Source organism: Cheilinus undulatus, linkage group 8, assembly GCF_018320785.1.
Source record: "Cheilinus undulatus linkage group 8, ASM1832078v1, whole genome shotgun sequence".
NCBI classification, from domain to species: domain Eukaryota; kingdom Metazoa; phylum Chordata; class Actinopteri; order Labriformes; family Labridae; genus Cheilinus; species Cheilinus undulatus.
Window position 1 is genome coordinate 34,699,241 of NC_054872.1, and position 22,086 is coordinate 34,721,326.

The 22,086-nt window shown below is 38.1% G+C and overlaps 1 protein-coding gene across 4 annotated transcripts in view; it reads left to right on the forward strand.

The window, feature by feature from the left end:
- arhgef1b (Rho guanine nucleotide exchange factor (GEF) 1b) overlaps positions 1-22,086 on the forward strand; it is a 64,961-nt gene that overhangs the window by 7,898 nt on the left and 34,977 nt on the right. For all 4 annotated transcript variants that reach the window (XM_041793666.1, XM_041793665.1, XM_041793669.1 and 1 more), the window contains exons 2-3: positions 20,161-20,247; positions 20,353-20,463. In XM_041793666.1, the coding sequence (XP_041649600.1) occupies positions 20,197-20,247; positions 20,353-20,463 (162 nt within the window). In that variant the 5' untranslated portion in view covers positions 20,161-20,196. The remainder of the gene's footprint in view (positions 1-20,160; positions 20,248-20,352; positions 20,464-22,086) is intronic.

A 22,086-nucleotide genomic window follows, 5' to 3' on the forward strand; every position in this document is an offset into this window, starting at 1 on the left:
GAAGATTGATCACCATTACCAGTTCAAATAACTGTCTGTGATATAGACAGCACTGTTTCCCTCATAGAGAGTCTCATCCTGAGAGACAAGAATGCTATGTATCTGGATTGCACACTCCTGGCATGAGGTCAGCAGTCTCAAGCATGGTGTAGTGGTGTGTAAATAAAGAGGTAAATTTGACAGGATTATGCAGATGTTGAATTCAAAAAATATTAGCAGGGGGAGTTTTTGTTTGTTCTTTTTTGGGTCTTTGCAAAGGTTGCACTTATTGAACGGTGGTCACGTGTATGCACAGCAGATTTTAGATGTTTTGAGGAGGGCTTTTGCCCTAAATCTCAAGTTTTCTATTTGGCCTTGGCAATTACTGCTCCAATCACTGCAACACACACACAAACACACATGGAAGTAGTTAGGCCAAGCTGGAGGTTGACTGTGAGCAGCCAATCCATGCCAGTCGATTGGCCCTGGCCTATCAAATGTTTCCATGAAGTGAATGACCTCTATACGGGGACATGCAGGGAGAAAGAGAGGGAAAAGGGAAGGGGGCTGGTTTGGGTGGGGGTAGCAGTTTGTTAGAGCAGGAAAGCGAAGTGTACTTTGGCTGCAAGGAGGGTTGATGGAAAATGAAGAGAAGGTGTGTTGAATATGTGCATCAGTGTGCGTAAAGAAAGGAGTAGCTTGTTATTTGTGTTGCCTTGTTCAACATCTTTGTAAAGAAGAAGAAAACTGCAGAAAACTGAGGTTTAAAGAGGGGGAAGGGGATCATTTGGCATCATTAAAAGCCTCTGAGAGCCATGTCTACTCAACTGAAATCATATGTAGAGAAGGTCAGTGATTCTCTGTAGTGATTGTGTCCAAATAAAACCATCAAGAAAAGGTCATTGCTGTAAGAGGAGACGTGGCAGATGTGGTGCAAAGAGCCCTTTTGTAAATGTGAGGCGTTCAATTATGTGATTCCTGTTTGAAAAAAGTAAACATGTAAGGTAGGATCCTGTCAAGCAGTGAAAAGAGCTGCCTGTGCTTTACTCGCACTGTTGGACATAATCTTATTTTAGCCACTACGTAATGGTCGTTAAATTACATAATTGGGCCTTGTCTGTCGGCCATGAATGCACTGGCTGTCTTGGAGTGATCGTACAAGGGAGTGTTTTATTTAAAGCAAAAGGGGAGACAGGAAGATAGAAAGAGAAATATAAAAAAAAAGAAGATTCTGTAAGATGAAATTTACTCAAAGACGAAGAAAAGGATGTGGTAGTCAAAAGCAGGCGGTAAAAAGTGTCTGAGAGAGCATATATTCTCCACCGCAGTAGAGCTACTCTCACTCACACACACTGATGTCACTTCCCTCACACTCTGCTCTGCTATCTCCTGTATCTCTGTTGTTTGCTTACTGTCAGAGCAGTGACAAGATTTCAGGGATAGCTGTGCCCTCAGAAATGTTCAGATCACTGTTCTGCTGCCCTTTTACTTCACTGGATATTTAATCAAGTTTTATCTTGAAATATCTTATCGCTGTGAATTGAAAGGAACCCTATCTTACATCAAGTCTCTGTTTGTGGAATAATTTAAGATGCTTGTGTTCTGTGTCGGGATAATCTGCTCAGGAGTCGTACTGTTTGAAGGTTGTTCTTTGTACTATCAGTAAGACAAGTTTGGGTGTAAGTTTTAAAAGAAAGGGCAGAATCAAAACTGGTTGAGGTGATGATCTCCTAACTGTTAAGCACAACTATTCTCTCAGTTAAATGCTTTCATGGTGCTACTCCAACTTCATGTGACCCTGCAATGGACACGGGTTTTTATCGGCTCGCCTCTGGTCGGCTTCGGTAGGAACGTCACACCTGGGTGAATGCGGGATGACTTTGCCGTAACGTGCCTACGTCATAAGATCGCGCCCTTAACTTGGGACAACAAAAGGACGCTGGCAGCTGAGGGACGAGCATTGTTGTCTCCTCCGTCTGTAACTTGTGCGACTCTTTGCCATCTCAGCAACAAATTCCACCCGCCTTCATATCATCAGCACTCGAATGTCGTTCAGTCTGCGCTGAGTTTGTATATTTTGAGAGAGGGACAAAGGTACAAAGTACGGAAAACAGTTGACCACTGTGTCCATGGCTTCCATGCTTCTTTCTATTGTTTACCTAGCTGTGTTTCAGCACGCTGATGATGTCATCATTGTGATGACATCAGCTTGACGCTCCAGAGGTGAAAAAGGAACAGCCACACAGCCCGTCTGCTGGCGATCGGACCCGGGTCTGCTGGCAATGGGAAAGGAGTCACTTGCTGATTGTTAGTGGGTTTACCCGCATTAAAAAAAACCACTTTTACATGCTAGTTTTAGTGGGAAAGCGGTATAAGAGAGAATTTGTATTTCTTTAAAGCCCAGCTGATAACTGGCTGGTCAGTATCATGATATGATACACTATGACACAGTAGTAAGGTATGATACTGTGTAAAACCATGAGATACAATACAGTGTGTTGAGTTGCGATGCAGTACAAAACTATATGTTACATTATGATAGGATACAGTTTATTGGCCTCATTAGGAAATAAATTTTGGATGCAAGGGCTGCATGCATTGGTCCACATTCACCTGCAATTTCTGCATTCAGTGGGTGTGAGAGCGATTTGCTCTGTCTAGTCAGTCAGAGCAATTCCACTGCCCACGCTCCAGTCCAGCACCAGCGCATCCCTGAAGCACCCCTCCGCTGCGCTAAGTTGGGGATACCATGCGGGTCTATAAACTGCTTCTTATCCTGTCTCAGAAAGTTACAAACACGAAGTCAAAAGCGTTGGGTATCTGGTACTTAAAATACAACACAATGCACAGACTCCCAATCATAAATCATCACTATATCAACATTACGTCTTATCCTGCAACAAGAGCAAAGGGTCACTGAGAGGTCAGAGGGTCACAAAGCTACAATGCTGGCACCACTAACATGGAAAAGTTAACTTTTGAGGACATTTAGCCAAAGAATTTTACTTTAAACCATTCATCATTTAAGCAAACATTAACCTTTTAACTTCCTAAGGTACTCACCCATGGCAAAAACAATAATATCATGGACTCATGTCAGAATGGATGATAAATCAACCCCAAAAAGGTAAAATAGTTGGCTGTTGACATACTATTCCTGCATGAATTTGCAGTTCTCCTGTGATCTCTTCACTCTGATCAGGGCTGCACACCGTGGTGCAGTGCTCTAGACACGCCTCCAGAAGGCGAGGTCGCTGGCCTTTGGTCAGAGCTAAACCGTGGTGCTGTGGAGCACGGCGCAGCCATTATATTTGGAAAGTGCGGGTTACAGTAACATCAATAGATAAAATCAAAACACAATATGATACTATACAAAAAGATAAGATATGATATGGCAGGATACAATTTATTGTCCTCATTAGGAAACGTTTGGATGTAGGGGCTGCATGCATTGATACAACTTCACAGTAACATCAATAACAAAAAACAAAACACGACATATGCTTTATTGTCCTGTCTCTTCCTGTATGTTTAATTTTGTGTCCCTTTGACAGTATTCATCGCCTCACTTTTTGTAAATGTTTCACTTGATATTCTGTTATCACAGCAGGTGATCTGCATATGTGAAGGCTTACCATTGTTAAGGTAGCAGAGTAAAACCACCATCCTTTAGTGAGCTGCACTGATCTGCCTCCACAGTATCATCAATAAACATTAGCAGACTCAAACATCGATCCATATGTAATGAGAGAATCATATATCAATAATATCCACAAACAATATAAACCTGTCCGCCTAACATGATCAACTTTGCAAACTATTCAATTAAACATTTCTACATTATGTCTACTTCTACAAAATGTTTTCCTTTTATTAGTTGTTGTTGATATTGTCAGAAAGATGATAATTGTGTGCTTAATATTTGTTATTGAAGTAGTTGGTAATGGTTGTGTGCAGGAGTGGTCATATTGAAAGGTGCTCCTTCTTAATCTAAGGACTGGACTGATCAATTCGATTTGCATGCCACCCTATATTGCACAAGATCCGCATTAAATAAAACACAAAAAAAGAGGCAAAGATGGGCACACTGTGATGCTGTTGCACAACTAGTACATCCTTAAGAAGCATTAGTTGAGATTTTGGTCAAAGTGGACGGAAATGAAATTTTGCAACGGTTCACACAAAAGGCAGTCTGTGCCAGACAAGGGAGCTTATATTTGAACTTTCTTCATTGAACTTGGTCTTCTTTTTAGCCTTCTGTAACTTTTTATAGCCATATTGGTGAAAATAGATCTATTTTTATTCTTCTTATTGCTAATAGGTCAATCTGCTCCTCTACATTATGAATCATTAATGCCTTAGTGTTAAAACCTCATTGATAAGGCTCTTTTTTACAGCTGTGCCATCAAATTGCAGCAATGTCATGAAAAAATAGTTCACCTTAAACAGTATAATTGCATAGTGATTGTCGTAACTAGTGACGTGTGAATGTCCATGATCCAGAAGAGAATTTCATTGTTTAAATTTCCCCACAGTTATGACACAAACTACTTCATAAATCAACATTTGTAAAGACTAAGCACATTTTCACTCATGCTCTAACTAACTGTCATCTCTGCCAGCTACAGCCCAAACATTTGGTCAAGGTTATAAACCTTGTAGGTGTAACTCCATGATTAAACAAGGTTTCTTGACTCTCCTGTGCTAGTCAGACTTTCCAGACTTTCTCACACATACATTTCCACTACCTTGTTTGTCTTTTTTTCCACTGGTACTGCCTTATTCCTCATTTCCTGCTGCACTCTGTCCCCTCTTTTAATTTCTTCTCCACGCTCCCTCTCCTCCTCCTCCCCTCCTGGTCCCTCCTCAGTAGGCCCCTTGCTTTTTCTTCCCTCTGTTTAGTCTATAGTGTTCATATAGGCTAATGCTTGCAGCCATAGCCTTGTTTTGCAGTCATAGTTTGTCTTAGAAGTTTATGAATACAGTTGATAATTTCTAATTTCTCTTGACTTCTGTGGAAAAAAAAACAAAATTATTGGAACATACATGATGAGAAACAGATTAGAGCACCTTTTTTAACATTGAGGATTCGCCTCCTATATTGCTTATATATGTTGTCTCAATGTGATCCCTCTGCCTAAATTGCATCTTGAAGATGTCTGAAAAAAACCCAGTCAAGTTTGCATATGAACTCCTTTGGTTTGTGCTGTCTTTTCCTGTTCACCATATTTTACATAGCTCTCTAGGTTCCTCATTTTTTTCATCACTTTATGTCGTTCATGTTGAGCACTTCCTTTTCTGGTTCCCATGTGAACTTAAGCACGACTGGCACAGGGGTTTTCTTTGATGCAGTTTTAGTTTTTCAACATTTCCTCATTCTCTCCATCTTTCTGTCTCACTTTTCTCTTTCTCCCCCTCTTTTAATCTGATAGGTCATACAAGAAATGGCTCTGATAGTTTCCTGAGGAAATTACACCCTCTTCCTGTCTGTGTGCCTCCCCATTTGCCACCTTTCCACTCCCCCATTTTTTTCCTCCCTCCTTTTCTTCTTCTGTGCTTAGGCGCCGCAGGGATCTGCTGCTGGAGGAGCTGTGGTGCTGGTAGGAATCCCCCCGTCACTGCTAATGAGGCTGGGGTCTGATGAGAGAGCCAGATAAACAGCAGTACAAACACAGTGAGCTATGGCCATTAGCTGCTCGGCTATTTTTGGATACTGCCCTCATAGCTTATGGAGGACAGGACACAGCCCATTGTGACCGAGTGTAAGGAGAGAACAGTGACCTGTGCTTATACAATGGATACTGTGGCCAGGTGCATTCAGTTATTGTGAATAAGCGGAGCTTAGTTTAACATTTTTAGTACAGGATGATGTACAGTTTGCTGACTGAGTGTTACAAAGATTACAGAATTCATCTCTCTCTTTTCCTGTTTCTTTTTTGATGTTGCACCTGCAACCACCAGCAACAGTGAAGTCACAGTGTACTTCCGATCTCTTCGCAAACTTAATCTTGACGCTTTCACCCTTTTTTCAAAAACACTAAGCATGGGCGTTTCATCATAGTCAGCATCAAGTGTCACACCCAAAAACATCACATTGGCTTCGCGCTGAGAAGGAAACAGGTTAACCTCAGAGCTCAAGATCTTCTGTGTGTCTTTCTGCATTTTAAATGACCTATAAAATCTAAATCTTTCATATTTTAGTTTTATATCTTACCTAACCAAAGCACAGAGCTGAGTAGAACAACACTGTGGCTGCAGCAGCAGGACGACAAGCTAAGCCCATGGGATCCAAAATCCTAACAAGTGTATTTCTGTAGTCAGCACCTCATTACATGTAAATGTTATGTTCCCCTTTTCCACACAGTGCTGTATTGTTTTAGGGTTACCATGAATGTTGGATTAATTGATATTTTGTTAGGTTTAATTCATCATATCTACAGAACATGTAATTTGAACTCTTATTTGGCAATTCCATGAGGAAGAAGAAGAAATCTTGGAATCAGGGATGCAGGATATTGGACTTTTGCCACTAGCAGGTATCCTGCTATTTAAAATTCACGATCAATGATGCCACGATCAATACCAATATAAAGATGTAGTTATTCCATAAAACATATTTTTGAAGTTTAAGAATGAGCAAAGAATTAAAATGAATGTCCTTAAAATACACTTTTCAGATTGAGGAATAAGGATGAACAAAGAAAAAGACTTACGTAGGTGTGTTGGTCCTGTTAAAAACTCCACAGATTTATTAATAAGGTTAATATTTACAGCCGATATAAATGTTGTAAAAATTGGCAGAAATTTTGATAACTGCCTGTGTAGATAACTGACTTTACACTATGATCTGCTGATACAGATAATTGAATTTTTATGCTAAAATCTGTTGTTACAGATATCATGCTGAAAATATTATACCCTTTTCTGGAGATAACATTTTGGGCCGTTGTGTGGTATCATTTTCCTTTGTTAGCTTAAGCTAACAAAGCTAAATCAAGCTAACGTTTGTGTATCTACTGCCTAAATGGGTAATTTAATCCTAGATTAGACCTCTGACCTTTTTCTCTGTTGTATTTATGAAATATGACTAAGTCTGTTCTGTTTGTAAAATGGTTGTTTCATGAATGTAACTGCCAGACTATGAATGAAGTTGAACTTAAAAACACAAAATCTAAACTAGGGCTGAACGATTTGGGAAAATAATCTAATTGCGATTTTTTTCTCAGTATTGCAATTGCGATTTGATACAATTATTTCCTAAGTTCCTTATTTGATGTTTTTTACCAACAAACACGTAATAAATCATTCTATTTTATAACCAACACAATATGAGATCAAACTATAGCTGAAAAACTGTGAAAAATATTTAATTATGATGATTTCAACTCATATTGCAAATTGGAAAGGAATTGATGTACTAAAGGGAGTTATAATTTTATGTCATTCTCTTATTTAATAAGAAAAACGTACAAAAAAGTAGGATTTTTTTTAGACTATTCTAAAAAAAAATGTCTGTGGAAGATTGCATGATCTGTAATGCATAACAAAGTTTTAAACTTTTTTGACACAAATTTGAGGTTAAAGAAATATTGCACCTTCTGGGATTTGAAAATTGCAGCAGGTCATATTGCAATTTAATCTAATTTTCGATTAATTGCCAGGCCCTAATCTAAACTGGAAATACATTGTCCTAACAAATTTTGGCACTTCCTTTCAGAGAAACACGGTGTCTCAGATGAACAAGAGTGGCTGTCAGAGATGTACGGTCTGCAGGCAGACCTCTCTCTGTTTTCCCTTTGGATGCCCCGCTCCTAGCAATGATGCCACACTGAGTGTATGCTGTAGGAAGATGCACCCTGTATTTTATTTGATTTATGTATTAATTCAGATTATTTGGGGGGCTTTTATGCTTTTATTGTTGAAGAGGCCAGAAGATTAAGTTGGAAACCAGGGATGCAGGAGCAGGGGTTAAATGCCATAAAGTGCATAGGGCTGGAGTTCAATTCAGGCAGTGTGCTAAAAGAACTACAGCCTCTGTTCATGAGGAGCTACATAACCTCTAGGTTATCCTGCATCCCTGTGTCCTATGTTTTAACTCTGCAAATGAAAAAAGTATTATTTTCATGTAAAACCTTGATATTATACTTTTAATGTCAGAAGTTAACATTGTTAAATCAATATGTTGCATTAAAATTACACTGGACATTTCTTTTTGTTGTTTGGTGAGTGCAGTGTTGAATGAATTGTTCTTAAAAAGATTAAGAAAGATGCCAAGCTTAATAATTGCTTATATATTTATTTTACAGTGTGAAGCAGCCTATTGACCACAAGATAATTTATTTGAAAATCTTTTGACTAATGGGAAATTCTCATTTATTCTCTCCTTTAATTAAAGAGGGAGTTGTATAAGTAAAACATTCTAGCACAAGTTAAAATGCCCAAACAATCCTGAACCCGATCATTTTTGATGATTTGTTTTTTGAAAAATTTGAACATAGAGGGAAACTCTTCACATTGTCTCAATTGCACAAATGCTTTGGCAATATTTAGAAAAGTAGGTGGAACTGGCGAACAGTGAATGTTTAAATTTTTATTTTATTTTCAAAGATTATACAATTTTGAAGCCCAAGGTATTTAACAGTATAGGAGAATCTGACAACCTCAGAAAGGACTCAAAATTCAGTGGCAAGGACTTTGTCATCAGTGTATCAGTGTTTATAAGTCATTAGGTATTTCTTCACAGAAGAAAATATAAAAACATATACCATTCAGCTAAGTAATATGGATATGAGTTTCCTCGGTACATGGGATGAACAGACATAAAGAGTGGGATACTGGTGCTCCGCCTTTATGAATCCTAAAAGGTCAAAACCTTAAATCCTTGGATCTTGGTGTGGCTTTGGTTCAATGGTAAAATCGTCCATCTTTTGATTGGAAGGTTGGAGGTTCAATCCCAGCTCCTGCAGTCACATGTGGAAGTGTTCTTAGAAGAGACCGGAACCCCAAACTTCCCTTCAAGGAATAGCCAGCAGCATTCAACGTTTTTGGGATCAATTAGAGTGATGGGGAATTTTATGTATTATCCTCCACTATATGTGTATAAATGTGGTGAGTGTCGCTACGTTCACACTGCAGGCCTTATTGCTCAATTATCTGATCTTTTGCTCAGATCTGATTTTCTTTGTCGGCTGTTCACACTGTAATCGAATTCAAGAGATCAGATATGTATCTGATGTATTAGCTCATATGAAAGTCGTCTGAATCTGATATGAAAAGATTGGATTGAGTGTGGCTTGAGCTGTTTGCACTGTTAGGAGAAAAAGCAGATATGAGTCACATATGAGCAAAAACAATCAGATTTGAGTCACATGTAACTACAATGTGAACAAAGCCTGTGACATGTGGATTAAGAAGACTAGAAAAGTGCTTTATAAGGAGTTCATTTACCATCTAAGTTAGACTTAAAAGGAAGGGTCAAGCGTTTGCCTGTTTCTGTGTGCCTTTTGTCTTTTGTGTGTGTGCGGTAACGGCTCTGAGCTGCTCTCTAGGCTCTTAGTTTCTGCTCAGTCTGGTGAGTTCAGCTCAGATCATGTGATCCTGTAAGAGCCTTACTGTGAGGAAACTTGCTTGATTAAGTTTAACACTCTTTGTTTGGCCCGTTATACTTTTGATGTATGTATGTGTAAAATATGTAAAGCTAATTTCTTTGGATGCCTGGATCCTTTTCATGGCACCCATCATTGTTTTGATACTTTCTTTGATGATTGGTTTGAGGCTTTGTAGTGACATCTTCATCAGTGGGGTCAAAGGTCTGTGTTTTGGCGATTATTTCTTCTAATTCTAGATCTAATTCAGTGTTTGCTAATCTGCTTTTAGACACATTTTGTTCTCTGCTAGGCTCCCAAAACACAATTTCACACTTTCACCTTTAACACTTTGTGGTGTCTTTTATTAGCATCTGCATTATTAGCACCGTATCATTCCACATTGTTTTAGTTCAGCTCCTCGTGAAAGCAGTTTTAACATCTTATAGCTAGACTCAGTATTCATCAATCATGTTTTAGTTCAATCTTCCCAGTGAAAATGGGCATCTCAGAGTATCATAACCTGTCATCTTAGATACCACTATAGAGGACAGCAAGTTATGAAATTAAATTTGGGGGCTTTTTATGAATTTGCTTGGATGGGACAGTTACAGTGCATTCAGAAAGTATTCAGACCCCCCTCACTTTTTTTAGTTTTGTTATGTTGCAGCCGGCTGCTACAGTCAAAAAATTGAATTTTGAAAAACACATGAAAGCCCGCTTAGATTTTGCAAAAAAACCTCCATGTAAAGGCCAAGCTTTTTCTTAAAGGGATACTGAGTGTTGAGAATTTAAAAAAAATTTCAACTGTAGCATCAGGCTGCAACATAAAAAGATCTGAAAAAAGTGAAAGGGGGTCTGAATACTTTCTGAATGTACTGTAATAGAGTAGGAACTCTGGAAGAGTGAAAAAGGGAATGGCATGCTGGAAAGAAATCACAGGCCAGTCTGGAACCAAGCCTTCCTGCTTGGTTCCTTTCATGGGGCCCTTACAGGTAGAATAAAAAACCCTCACATTTAACATATATATTCAGTCCAGTTGTAAATAGTCATAATTAGTTTCTTTAGAAGTTCCAGGGGGTTGTGGACAGGCCAGGGGCACATATTTTTTTTTTTTAGAAAAACCTGAAAAAGGGATTTTTGCATAATATGTCCCCTTTAAGACCCAAATCATATTAGTGTCAATAGTCATGGTTAAGATTCAGTTAGGCTGTTTTATTTAACTTCTGTCAAAGAAAGTGGTTTGTCCATCTCTGTTTGTTGCTACAGTAGGTGACCTTAAACCTTCTTTCAGCTGCGTACTATTCGGGTTTTTCCACTTGACCTATATACATCACAGATCAATTGACAGTAAGGCTGCTCATTTATGTCAAAAATCATAACGATGATTTTGATAAACAGTAAGATCATGAGTATTAGGATTTCTCACAGAGTTTTTGTTCATCAAACTTAAACATCATCCACTTTAAAATCCCAACAATTTGAAAAACTAGCATTAAATTAAAAACATTAAGATTATACATACATTTTTGATGATAATGATAATGAATAATTTGAATACTTTTATAAAAAAAATACATTACTTGTGCTTTTGGTGTAGTGGTGATGTACTGTTGACACCAAAATATCACAAAAACACTGAAACAATGCCTATGGACAGAACAAGTGAAACACAGCACGTGGCACATTAATCATTTGATTTTGATGATCTCTTTTTCATAATAATGGGAAGCTGAAATTATAATTTAAACTGAAATGTAATGAATTGCCTACCACTGATGTTATCCTTCCACCCATGTACTTGAATATGTGCAAGTCTGACACATGAACCGTGTCTCCTCTAGTTCTCGATGCAAGGTTCTCACTCTCTCATCACTATGTTAAAACGTTTGTTCCCTGGCTTTCCTCTACAAATTTGACTATTGTGTCAAAGCTTGGTGCAGGAACTGGAGTGTATACAGAATGCAGAGGACAGCTTGAGGCTGATTTCAGTGTATACATGCAACAGTAAAGTTGATTGCTTACCACATTATCTACGTAGGTGTTTGATTGGGATTTTGAGAGATTCTGCTTGATTTTAGTCAGAATCACATTTACATGCATTCTTAAAGTCCAACTTAAGACAATACAACACAGTAAATTGACTCATCTAACTGCATGTAAATGCACTTGGTGACATTATTTTTCCAGAAAAGATTTATATTTTTTATATCAATTCTTCTAGTGAGATAACACTTTTGAATAAAGGGAATGCTGTTTTTAATATCTTAAAGATATTTACTGACAGGAAGGTGTGTTGCAGTGAATGTTTGAACCTCGTGCTGTAGGCTAACTTACCATAACTTACCCCTACCCCTTTGACAGTCACCCATTGACAGGTTTGGGACCCTCCAGTGGCGATATGGATGCTGAAGATGCCCACTACGGGGTGAGGTCACAGCGGAACTCCTCCTCTGAGGGGTTTGTCATTGGACGCAGGATTTGCATAATAGATCAGATGTAACAGTGACTCGGTTATTGTATGGCTGCAGTGTAACCTCATATTTACCTGGTGGAAATACAAAATGCTGCATTTGCTAAAAAAGTCAAACAAAATCAGATGAAACAGGTGCTTTCTCCTCTTTTTACTTACAGTATTAATTTTCAGCCCTGAGGTGGAGAGGAATGCTGCTGTAGAACAGTTGTCATGTAACACGCATGCACACACACATACACTCCCCACAATCACATAGGAATGGCCCCCTCCCACATACGTGCTCAGTCTTAACCCACACACACACACACACACACAAAGGCACGTACGCTTGATGGCTATCATTGGACTGATGCCACCTGACACTTAGTTAGTACAGGAATGTGATGAAGGGGAGAGAGAGGGGTGGGCAGGGTGAGGGGCAGCTGCTGACTCTCAGGAGCACCAGACCTGATTTCTGCAACTTCTGGGACGCTCTGTTCAAATTTTTCCTCCTCAGCCTCATCTGTATGAGCCAGGAATGACCCTCACATTTGGAGTGTATAGTAGATATCACATGTTAACAGAGGTGAAGGGAGGGAGGGTCTGGTTACTGTTGAAAACTCACAGACTGTCTCCATCTGTTGTCTGAACTGTGCCATATGCTGGAATGCACCACTTGGTTCCTCCTGCCCAGCTATGATCTCTTTAAATGCAGAACAGAGTTGACCTTCCCGGCTTCCCCTTCTTCCTGAGTAGCCACAATTAGCTTCCCCCCTGGCTGTTCCAGTTTATCTAACTATGGATGTGGATTACAGTGACTCAGATATTCACCAAGACAAAACAATAACAACGGATCGGCTTCAGCATCTCCTGTAATGAGGAGGCTGAAATTCTGTGGTCATTAGAGTAACAAAGCAGGAGCATTTTATTGTATGGGTCAGCTTTTATAGGTTTTTAAAAATCTGTGCTTTTTTCACGTAACTTAAAGTTTAAAAGTTAATTGAGAAAGAAGAAGACCCATTTTAAAACTTCGCTGATTAGTTGAATATAGTTGTGATTGATCTTCTAATTCTGTTTTGAAAAACAAAAACCTGAAAAATATTTAAAGTTTTTAGCTGAAGCTCAAAAAACACATGCAAGTTTTTTCCCAGTTAAGTTTCAGAAAAAAACTGATCAAAGAGGAAATATGAAAAAGACACTTTTTTGCTAAATAAAATCATTAGATATTAACACCAGATAGCCTGGGCTGGTTGTAGTTACACCAGTGTAGAAGATTAGCCTGCTCCAAACAAATCTTGTGACAGGAGATCTGCTCACATTAGTTTCGCGGAAGAAGAAGGCTTCAGTGAGCCTACTACAAAACTCCATGTGAATCTTTTCTATATATCTATACAGGGGTTTTCCTCGGCTCAAATTGAGGCAGAGGAGATACCAGGGAGGTCCAGGGGCGTGCTCCACTGGGATGGAAGTTTTAAAGTTAAATACATCAAACTAGTGCACTTTGAGAGCAAAATTAAGACGCTAAATCTATGACAAAATCTCTTTAAACAATGTTGTGCTCTTGGAGCTACTTAAACCAGAGATGCACAGATTTCAATTCAACTGAGAAATTGTAATTTCTACTGTTTCCTGGTCTTTAATATTCAATAAAGATTTTGGATGATACCAGTTTTTGTCCTTAAAATCTTTAGTAAAATGAGAAATCGTTTTTTACACCCTTTATTTAATGGGTTTTTTTAGATATAACTGGGGCGAGACTTCTAACAACAGTGGAAAGGAAACTGATCTAAACCTGTATTTCTTTGTCTTTTTTGAGGGTAGTTTTCAGGTCTGAAACTGCTGCCTGTGTCAGCACAGGAGGCCTTTACATTGTCTGTATGTCTTCTGTGTGACATTTCCTTGAAATACAGAAATATGAAGCACATATAGCATTTTTAAGATGTTACACATTCTACCAATGAAAGAGGGACAAATTTTTACATTTTTTACATGTCAACGTAGAAAGACATAAAAACCCAAATAAATTCCAGAATAAAAATGAAGACCAAGAATAGAAACCCAGAATAACCTAGACTAATCCATGCTACACAGGAACACAACCACATAAAAAGTAAGGTGGCTCTGAAAAGGAGGTTATCGGCTAAAACACCAGCTATGGGCACAGGCCGACCCTAATATTGGTTCAAAACCAACAAGCAGCACAAAACATGGATGTGAGACACAGCAACAGAATGGCAGCTTCCAGTAACAGTCGATCCTTTCGTAAGTATTTGGCTTTCATGTAACATCCCATCACAGCAACAATAAACATATCACATCTGTCATGGCAGCTGATGACAAGGCAAGCCTCTGACTATTACTATTGTAAAAGTAGTACCATCTCAGCAGATACTAGCTTAAATAGTTGATTATTGTATTGACAGCTATGAAAATTTCTGCTGATATTTGGCACCGATATGTTGGCTGTAAATATTGGCCATACGTACAAATAAGTTTGAGTTTTAGTGACTGAAATTTTAGGTCATAACTGTGACAATTTTAGGGCAAAAAAAATTGATTATTGTACCTTTAAATATTGAAGAAATCTTTCATCAGATTTGACTGCAAACAAGTTTTAGCATTATTGTAAACCATACAGTATGGCTTTTGGAGTCATCAGACCACATGTGTGAGAACAGTGACAGACTTATTCAAGACTGTGCTCTGAATAATAAGTCTGAAAATACAGTGACCATTCAAAAGTCTTAACTAAATAAATTAGATGAAAAAATGTTACTATTAGACATCCAGGTAACAGACCAGTCTGCTCTGTGCACTTGTGATCCAGACTGGATCTTATCAGTTTTCATTTGAGCTTTGACAGAGCCGCATTTTATCTTTCCACCAGGAAACGGCTTGTTCTGCTTTTGCAGAATTGTTGTTGTTGTCATGGTGACTTACTTTGTGTTCGTCTGGGTAAGGTGGTGTCTGTGGTTTTGTTTTGGTATGGTTCTCGATGGCTGTGTGTGTGAGCTGTATGTCGCTGAGAATGTGTGTGTGTCCATGCAGATGTGAGTCTCTGTTTGGTTAACCCCTCCTACACATGTCACGTCAACACTGGCCTTTCTCAGCCCACTGAACACGGCCATGAATGAACACATTCTCTCCCTTTCTTCTGTCTGTATCTGTTACTGTTTTCTCCCTTTCTCTCTCTCTCTCTCTCTCTCTCTCTCTCTCTCTCTCTCTCTCTGTCTCTTTACAAGGACTCACCTTGACCTATGAGTTCTGCCTGACACCACACAATGTGTGTGTTCAGGCTATGAATTTCTGTGGTTGTGTACATTGATACATTTCCTTATAAACTAACCACTAAGTGATTTTTTCAGTTCCTACTAAATATTACTTGGACAGCTTGTAAACCATGCAAATATAATTAGACACCCTCTGCTAGCATGAAGTTATGTTCATTTTTAAAACTACATGAGTGTTTGAGGGACAATTTAAAAACAATACATGCAGATAAAGTGCTCAATGCAATATATGAATTAACTAAGGAACTGCATGGTATTTACTAAGTATTGATCATTGCAGCTGTTTTGTGCAGAAATGTTCCCAAACATGTCTCCTAAAAAATATATACCTACTATAAGTTTGACAAAACTTCCCAGTGCGTTTGATAAGTTTAAAGACCCTGTAAAGTGATAATAAATCTGTATTTAGGTTTGTTGTATGACAGGTCCCTGTCTTATGAACTCCCAGGTCAAATTTTGGCCAGATAAAACATCTTTAGGTTTATAAAATTAAGCCTCAAATACATGAAAAATGAGATAGTATCTGCACTAGGATGGTGTGTGCGTGTCTGTTGAATGAGCTGAAGCCACACCCTCTCAGGATAAATATGATCCTCTCAAATTTAAAAAATGCTACAATCTGAATGGAGGAGAGCACTCACTGCGTGCCCCTGGATGTTACGCTGACCTTATGATCAAAGCGCAGCTGCCTGGCTCTATGTCAGAGAAGAGACAAAATCAGATTTCTGGCTCACATCTCTGTTATGATGCTTTAAATGATCCGTAGGCCACTGTGGCTGATAGGTCTGGCAAATTTACCTCACAATGAACAAAAAAACAGCATTTAACTGTCTGTTTCCTTTCAATAAACTTTCAAACCGTCTAAATCCAAAATTCAGTCACATGTAGATCTCAGTGTTTTCACATGTTTACAGCGACCATGTTCCAACATATCTATTGTGTTAAGACACATTTTAGATTTCACTTGACAGGGTCTTAAGCATGGCATGTTTTTAAAATGATATTGTCTGTTTTTCGGGTGACTATAGTATCAAAAATACTGGCACTTTAAAAATAAAAGCTGAGTATCTTTAGTCACAAATTCATTTCAAATTCCCAGGTTCAGGAAAATCATATAGATTCTTTTTTTCCCCCTGTGATTTACTTTAGAAAGTTAAATTCTTCTCTTCTTCTAGATTCATCTAAATTCAGTTCATACAACGTAAAACATTTCAAGACTTTTTGTTGTAATCTTGATGATTAAGGCTTACAGCCCGTGAAAATCAAAAATACACTTTCTCCAAATATAAGAATATTGTACTAAAGTCAAATTTGCAAAGGTTTCCTGAGCCTTCATTCTCTCACTCTGGTTCAGTACACACAGCCACAGTCATGGGGAAGACTGCTGACTTGACTGTTGTCCAAAAAACAATCACTGTCATCCTCCACAAGGAAGATAGGCCATAGAAGGTTGTTGCTGACAGGACAGGCCGTTCTCAGAGGCTGGCGCCTGGTGGTTTTGGTCCTCCATGCACTTCATGCTTCCCTGTGCTGAGAAGCTTTATTGAGATACTGATTTCCTTTTACAGCAGAATTTGGCACCTGCCCAGTATGAAGCCAAAACTACCACAAACTGATTTGCTGACTAAGGTGTTACTGTGCTTGACTGGCCAACCAAGTAGTTTGATCAGAACCCCATAGAGAATCTCTGGGGCAATGTCAAGAGGAAGATGAGAGACATCAGACTCAACAATACAGCATCCCATAGATGCAGAAGTTTATGCAAAAGGACTCCAACCAATCACTGAGTGCATAAATGAGCATAATTTTCCAGAAGGTAATTTTTCTGTGTAATAAATCCTTTTTTAGACTGATATTTTTTATATTAGGACATTATGAGATAGTGGTTTTTGATTTTTATGATCTATAAGCTATGATCCTCAACATTAAAACAAAAAAGACCTGAAATATTTAACATTGCAATGATGAATGCAGAATTTGTTGAAGTGCCATGTCTTGAATTAATTCACAGAAATAAAATTTTCGAGATATTCAATTTTTTGAGATACATCCATGGATACAAAATTTCATGTCTTTGTAACAGATAGCAGAAGTGGTGACACTTTTGAAAATGCAGAAAAACATTGCTGCGTCTCAGTTCTGAAATATTGCCAAAGTATTTGTGCAGTTTCTCAGTGTGCAGAAGTTTGCTTGCAAGTTTTGCCGATTAAAAAACAAGAAATTCCCCAATATTAGGTTCCTGTGACTTCTTTTTTTCTTGCCTTGTTATGTAAACAGGTGTCAGTATCATTAGATTTTTACTAACTCAAATCAAAGTTTAAATGTATTGTGACAAGCTTAGTACTAATGTATACGTGATAATAGTTTATTTATGTTCCACAATACTCAACAAAGTTGCAAAGATCTTTTTAATTAGGATGTATGAATACTCACTGGTTTGCACTTCCTCTTGAAAACAGGAACACTAAAACCCTCAGAGAATAATTAAGATATAGACATGTTTCTACCCCATTTCAGTCTATTATGGAAGTAGAGTACGCTGATTTTGTAATAGTTTCCCCCTAGAATTTCAAGAGTATTGTGCTTGTAAAAAGCTAAAAGTCATCATCCTCTCAGACCGACCATCAGAGACTTTAGTCCTGTTAGTGAACACACAGCACCAGTATGCAAGCAAACTGTGATTTCTGCTGTAAAAGGACAGTAAACAATAGGAAGACTGTAAAGTAGATAACATTGTTAAACTAAGGTAAACTCCCTAGAGCAGTAAAATGCAAAAAGAGAATACATAGAATAGGTAAATGACTAAATAGATGTTTACAAGCTCAACAGGCCAAAATCAGATTATGATTTAGGTTTTAAATCCTTATAAAAAAAAAGGACATATTAACCAAGTCCATCAACTCTGAAACCCATTCTTTGGGCACATTAGCAGCTCTAATGCTGCTTTCACATTATGTTGTACTGCTCGATTCATCTCATCTTAACTCTACCTTTTTTTTCCTGTTGGTGATCACATCTAATACCTGATACTTCTTTTGGTACCATTGGACTACCAAACTAAGCAGAGACTAAAGTGTCATGTCAAGACACTGCCAATCTCTGAATGAGAGTATGGTCACTAGGTTTGTGTTGGTTGGGTTTTTCCGTTGCAGGTCCTAAATCAGTGCCTTTTAAACGGTGCCTTAATCAAGTTTCAAGACAAAAAAGTTGGCTAAATACCCTGCTGAAATAAGACAAGTGCATATAAATCACACAAATTCCTTCACATTGTTTGTGCTTTTCATTCGGAGCAGCAACAGTCACGTTGAGAGGCAGGGTTACCGAAATGAAGCATTGAAATCTCCATAGTAATTCGCTCCAGCTGTGCTTTGATACTCATCCCTAATCATCACCAACAGTGTTATCAGTAATCAAACTCCTCTCATCATCAGCTTTGTTATGCTATATGACTCCCCAAACACTCTTGTAGTTATCAATAGTATTTTGTCTCATTGCTGGCAACCATTTCTGGAACAAAACTTGTCTTCTGCTGCAACTAAAAGCTACCGACCAAGAACTAGGTACATTATCACCTCCATGTCCTCCATTGTTGTCACTGAATATCACTACAGCTTTGCGCAGCTCCATTATGACAACCCCTCCGCCCTTAAGAGGCACTACCAATACTGTAACTGAACACAAAGTAGAGTTGAGCTGGTGCCACATATGCAAATTAACCTATAAAATGACTTCTGAAATGATATAAAAACAAAAACCTCTCCTGTAAGACACACTTTTTTCCCTCTGAAACATTCACAGCTCTTCATCTTCTGTGCCCTTAAACCTGGCCTAACAGTGGACAATAGTAGATGTTGTGTGGTGTAGCTGTTGGGGTTTTTTGATGTGTGTTTGTGTGTTGGGTGTTGCCTGCTTGGTAGCGACTCTGGGTCTGCAGCCTTGAGAGAACTGAATGTGCATGTTATTTGTGCGTTCAGGGTGTGAATGCATGAAGGGGAAATGGTGCAGGGGTAAATTGTTCGCCCATTCTGATGTCATTTTTTTTCCCATTCATGGATTTCAAAGGCAAGGACTTGCATAAAGCTTTGATCACAGATTAGTTTAACTACAGCTAGGTTAACAGCTGAGTCTCTGAGTGTATTTCTAAACCAATGAAAAACTATTTTCTGAGTGAAGATTTGTCCAAACTCTGGTGAAAGCAGAAACGGATGGCAGCTGGTTGCACACTGAATTATTCCCTCCTGATTTGACACCTAAATGAATGTTTTAATGTGGCCTAAGGGGAGAACACTTTAGCATTTCACCAAAAAACCTCCCAAAAATCAATAAAATACTCAAAATTATTTAGCTAAAACCATTTTAATTGCTTCATTTTTAGTTTATTATTGTTCATTATCCCTTTCCCGTAAGTTCACAAATTATTTCTGGAGAGAATTTGTTACACTTAAAAAAAAAGTTCCCTTTTTGGACAATGGTTTTTCATACAAAGATTTATCAACAACAAGCAGAAAAGTTTTCTGTGAGGAAAGAAACAAATGTATTTCTTTGCCTTGTTAAGCACACATGAATGGGATGCTTCTCTCCTTAAAAGAATAATATTCATACTAAGATGCGTTTAGCCTGTCTCTCTCTCTCTCTCCTGAGGCGGTGGGATTGACTCCCGGGACATTTCCCGTCTTTCCTGCTTGATGTTTTTTCACTTGGAAAGTTCACTGTGTCCAATCTTTAATCTGGCTTTATGTCTGGCCCGACTCAGCGGGGATCAGGATGTCAAAGAGGTAGCCTACTGCTTCAAAGTATAGCTTATAATGTTTGCTAATTGTCTTGTTTTCTTCCTCCCTCTCTCTCTCCACAGCACGGCGTGTTTGGGGCTTATAGCTCTAACCCAGCCATGAGCATCATCGGGGCTGAGGATGAGGATTTTGAGAATGATCTGACAGATGTGAGTATATTAGACTGAGCTACATCCCCACTAAGCTTCTTTTATTTTTTTTATTAAAAATGTTTTTCATTCTTGTTGTTTCTTTGCTCCAATCCTTTCTCTCAGGTGGCAGATGACCACTCAACCTTCAACAATATAGAAAACTTGAAAGATCGGCCGACACATCTGCTGGTCTTCTTGCAACATGTCATTCTGCAGTTTGACCCCGCTCCCCTGGTGAGAAATCTTTAACGCAACATTCTATCTGTTTCTCAGTCAAACAGCTCCTAAGAGTGTGAACAGATCACTTTTAATCAATACAGCTGGCTACACAGACTATATGAGCTTATGCTTCAGCTGCACATTACACACACTAATGTGAGCATCTGTGCCAGTATGCTGCTTTTACAGTGTGTGTAAATGAAGGAGTGTTTGTTTGCAAACTCGTGCTGAAAAAACACCCAACCCAAAAGAAAAACACAAATGACTCACTGCTACAGAAGTTAAAATCATAAATGATTTTTTTAAGTGCTGATCTTAGAATCTGTAACGTTTTCTTTTTTTTTTTTAACTCTATTAATTATTAATCAGTAAATAACATTGTGTAATTAACTAATAAAAATACAGCTTTAAAATGTATGAATTTGCTCAGAAAGATGCCTGATATTTTAAAGAAGGTCAGTAGAAGTACACTGAAGTCATGGGAACTGATTTAAGTAACAACTGTTTCTTGAAGATTTTTTAAAAGTGTGTTTTTGATAGTGGTGGGGCAAGACCAAAGGTCCCGAATGAACTTAAACTGGGGGAATTGCGATCACCCAGCATTCACAGTACCAGGATGGCTGGATGCCTCTGACATTTTAAAGTTTATAGGGGACATGCCATGAAAATCCCACTTTTTCATTTTTTCTTCACACCTGTAATTTTAGTTGTTTAGTTAACTAAAATAACCTTCTCTGTCCCTTATTTGATGTACATGTAATCTTAGGCCATCAGAATCCAGCACAATGTTCTCATGAGAAATCATGACCCAGATTTTTAGAAAAAATCAACCCCACAAATTCATTTAATGAAAAATGCAGTAGTTTAAACCTTAGATAAAAACACATGATTAAACAAAGAGAAAAGACAAAAGAAGCACATTGAAAAGCACATAGTAACAGAAGGGCATGCATGCATTTTTTTTACTTCATTCTCCTGAGATAGCATGGAAATTTTGGTAATTTCTCCATTTCTCCTTGTTATCTTTGGAAAATAGCTTTTTTTATATAAAAAGTATGGGTGTATGTCTGCATTAGGCCTCTGTGTATTGGTCTTTTTGCTCCCTTTATTACCTGACACTAGGGCTATGATGGGACACGAGTCACAAGACAAGGTGAAACTTAGGTCCATGAGAACAAGATGAGATTTTACACTATTTTTTAATGCTGGTAACAAAATAGATGAGGGGAAAATGTGTCTTTTATACAGCTAAAAATCACAAATGCAAAGCAATGCAGGCCTGTTTTAGAAATGTTTAAACAAATCATCTTTTACTAAATATTAGTGTTGCATATGGTTTGTCTTGTCTAACTCTGATCAAACTGTGTTTGAACAGCTCTTCAAATCAAATCTGCTTTCATTTTAATATCTTAATAGTCATTAATTTACTACACTATGCACTCATTACTACAATCACAATAATAATAGAAGCATTTAAATTATTTTGGAGGTACTTTGAAAACTGTCTACAACAGACTGAAATATAAAAATCTGCATCAGTAAAACTAAAATATTTCTCATTTAGGGATATCCATGTTTAAAACAAAACAGAAGAAATCTTCATGTGAAAAACATGCTGGCTGCGTTTTACAGAAATAT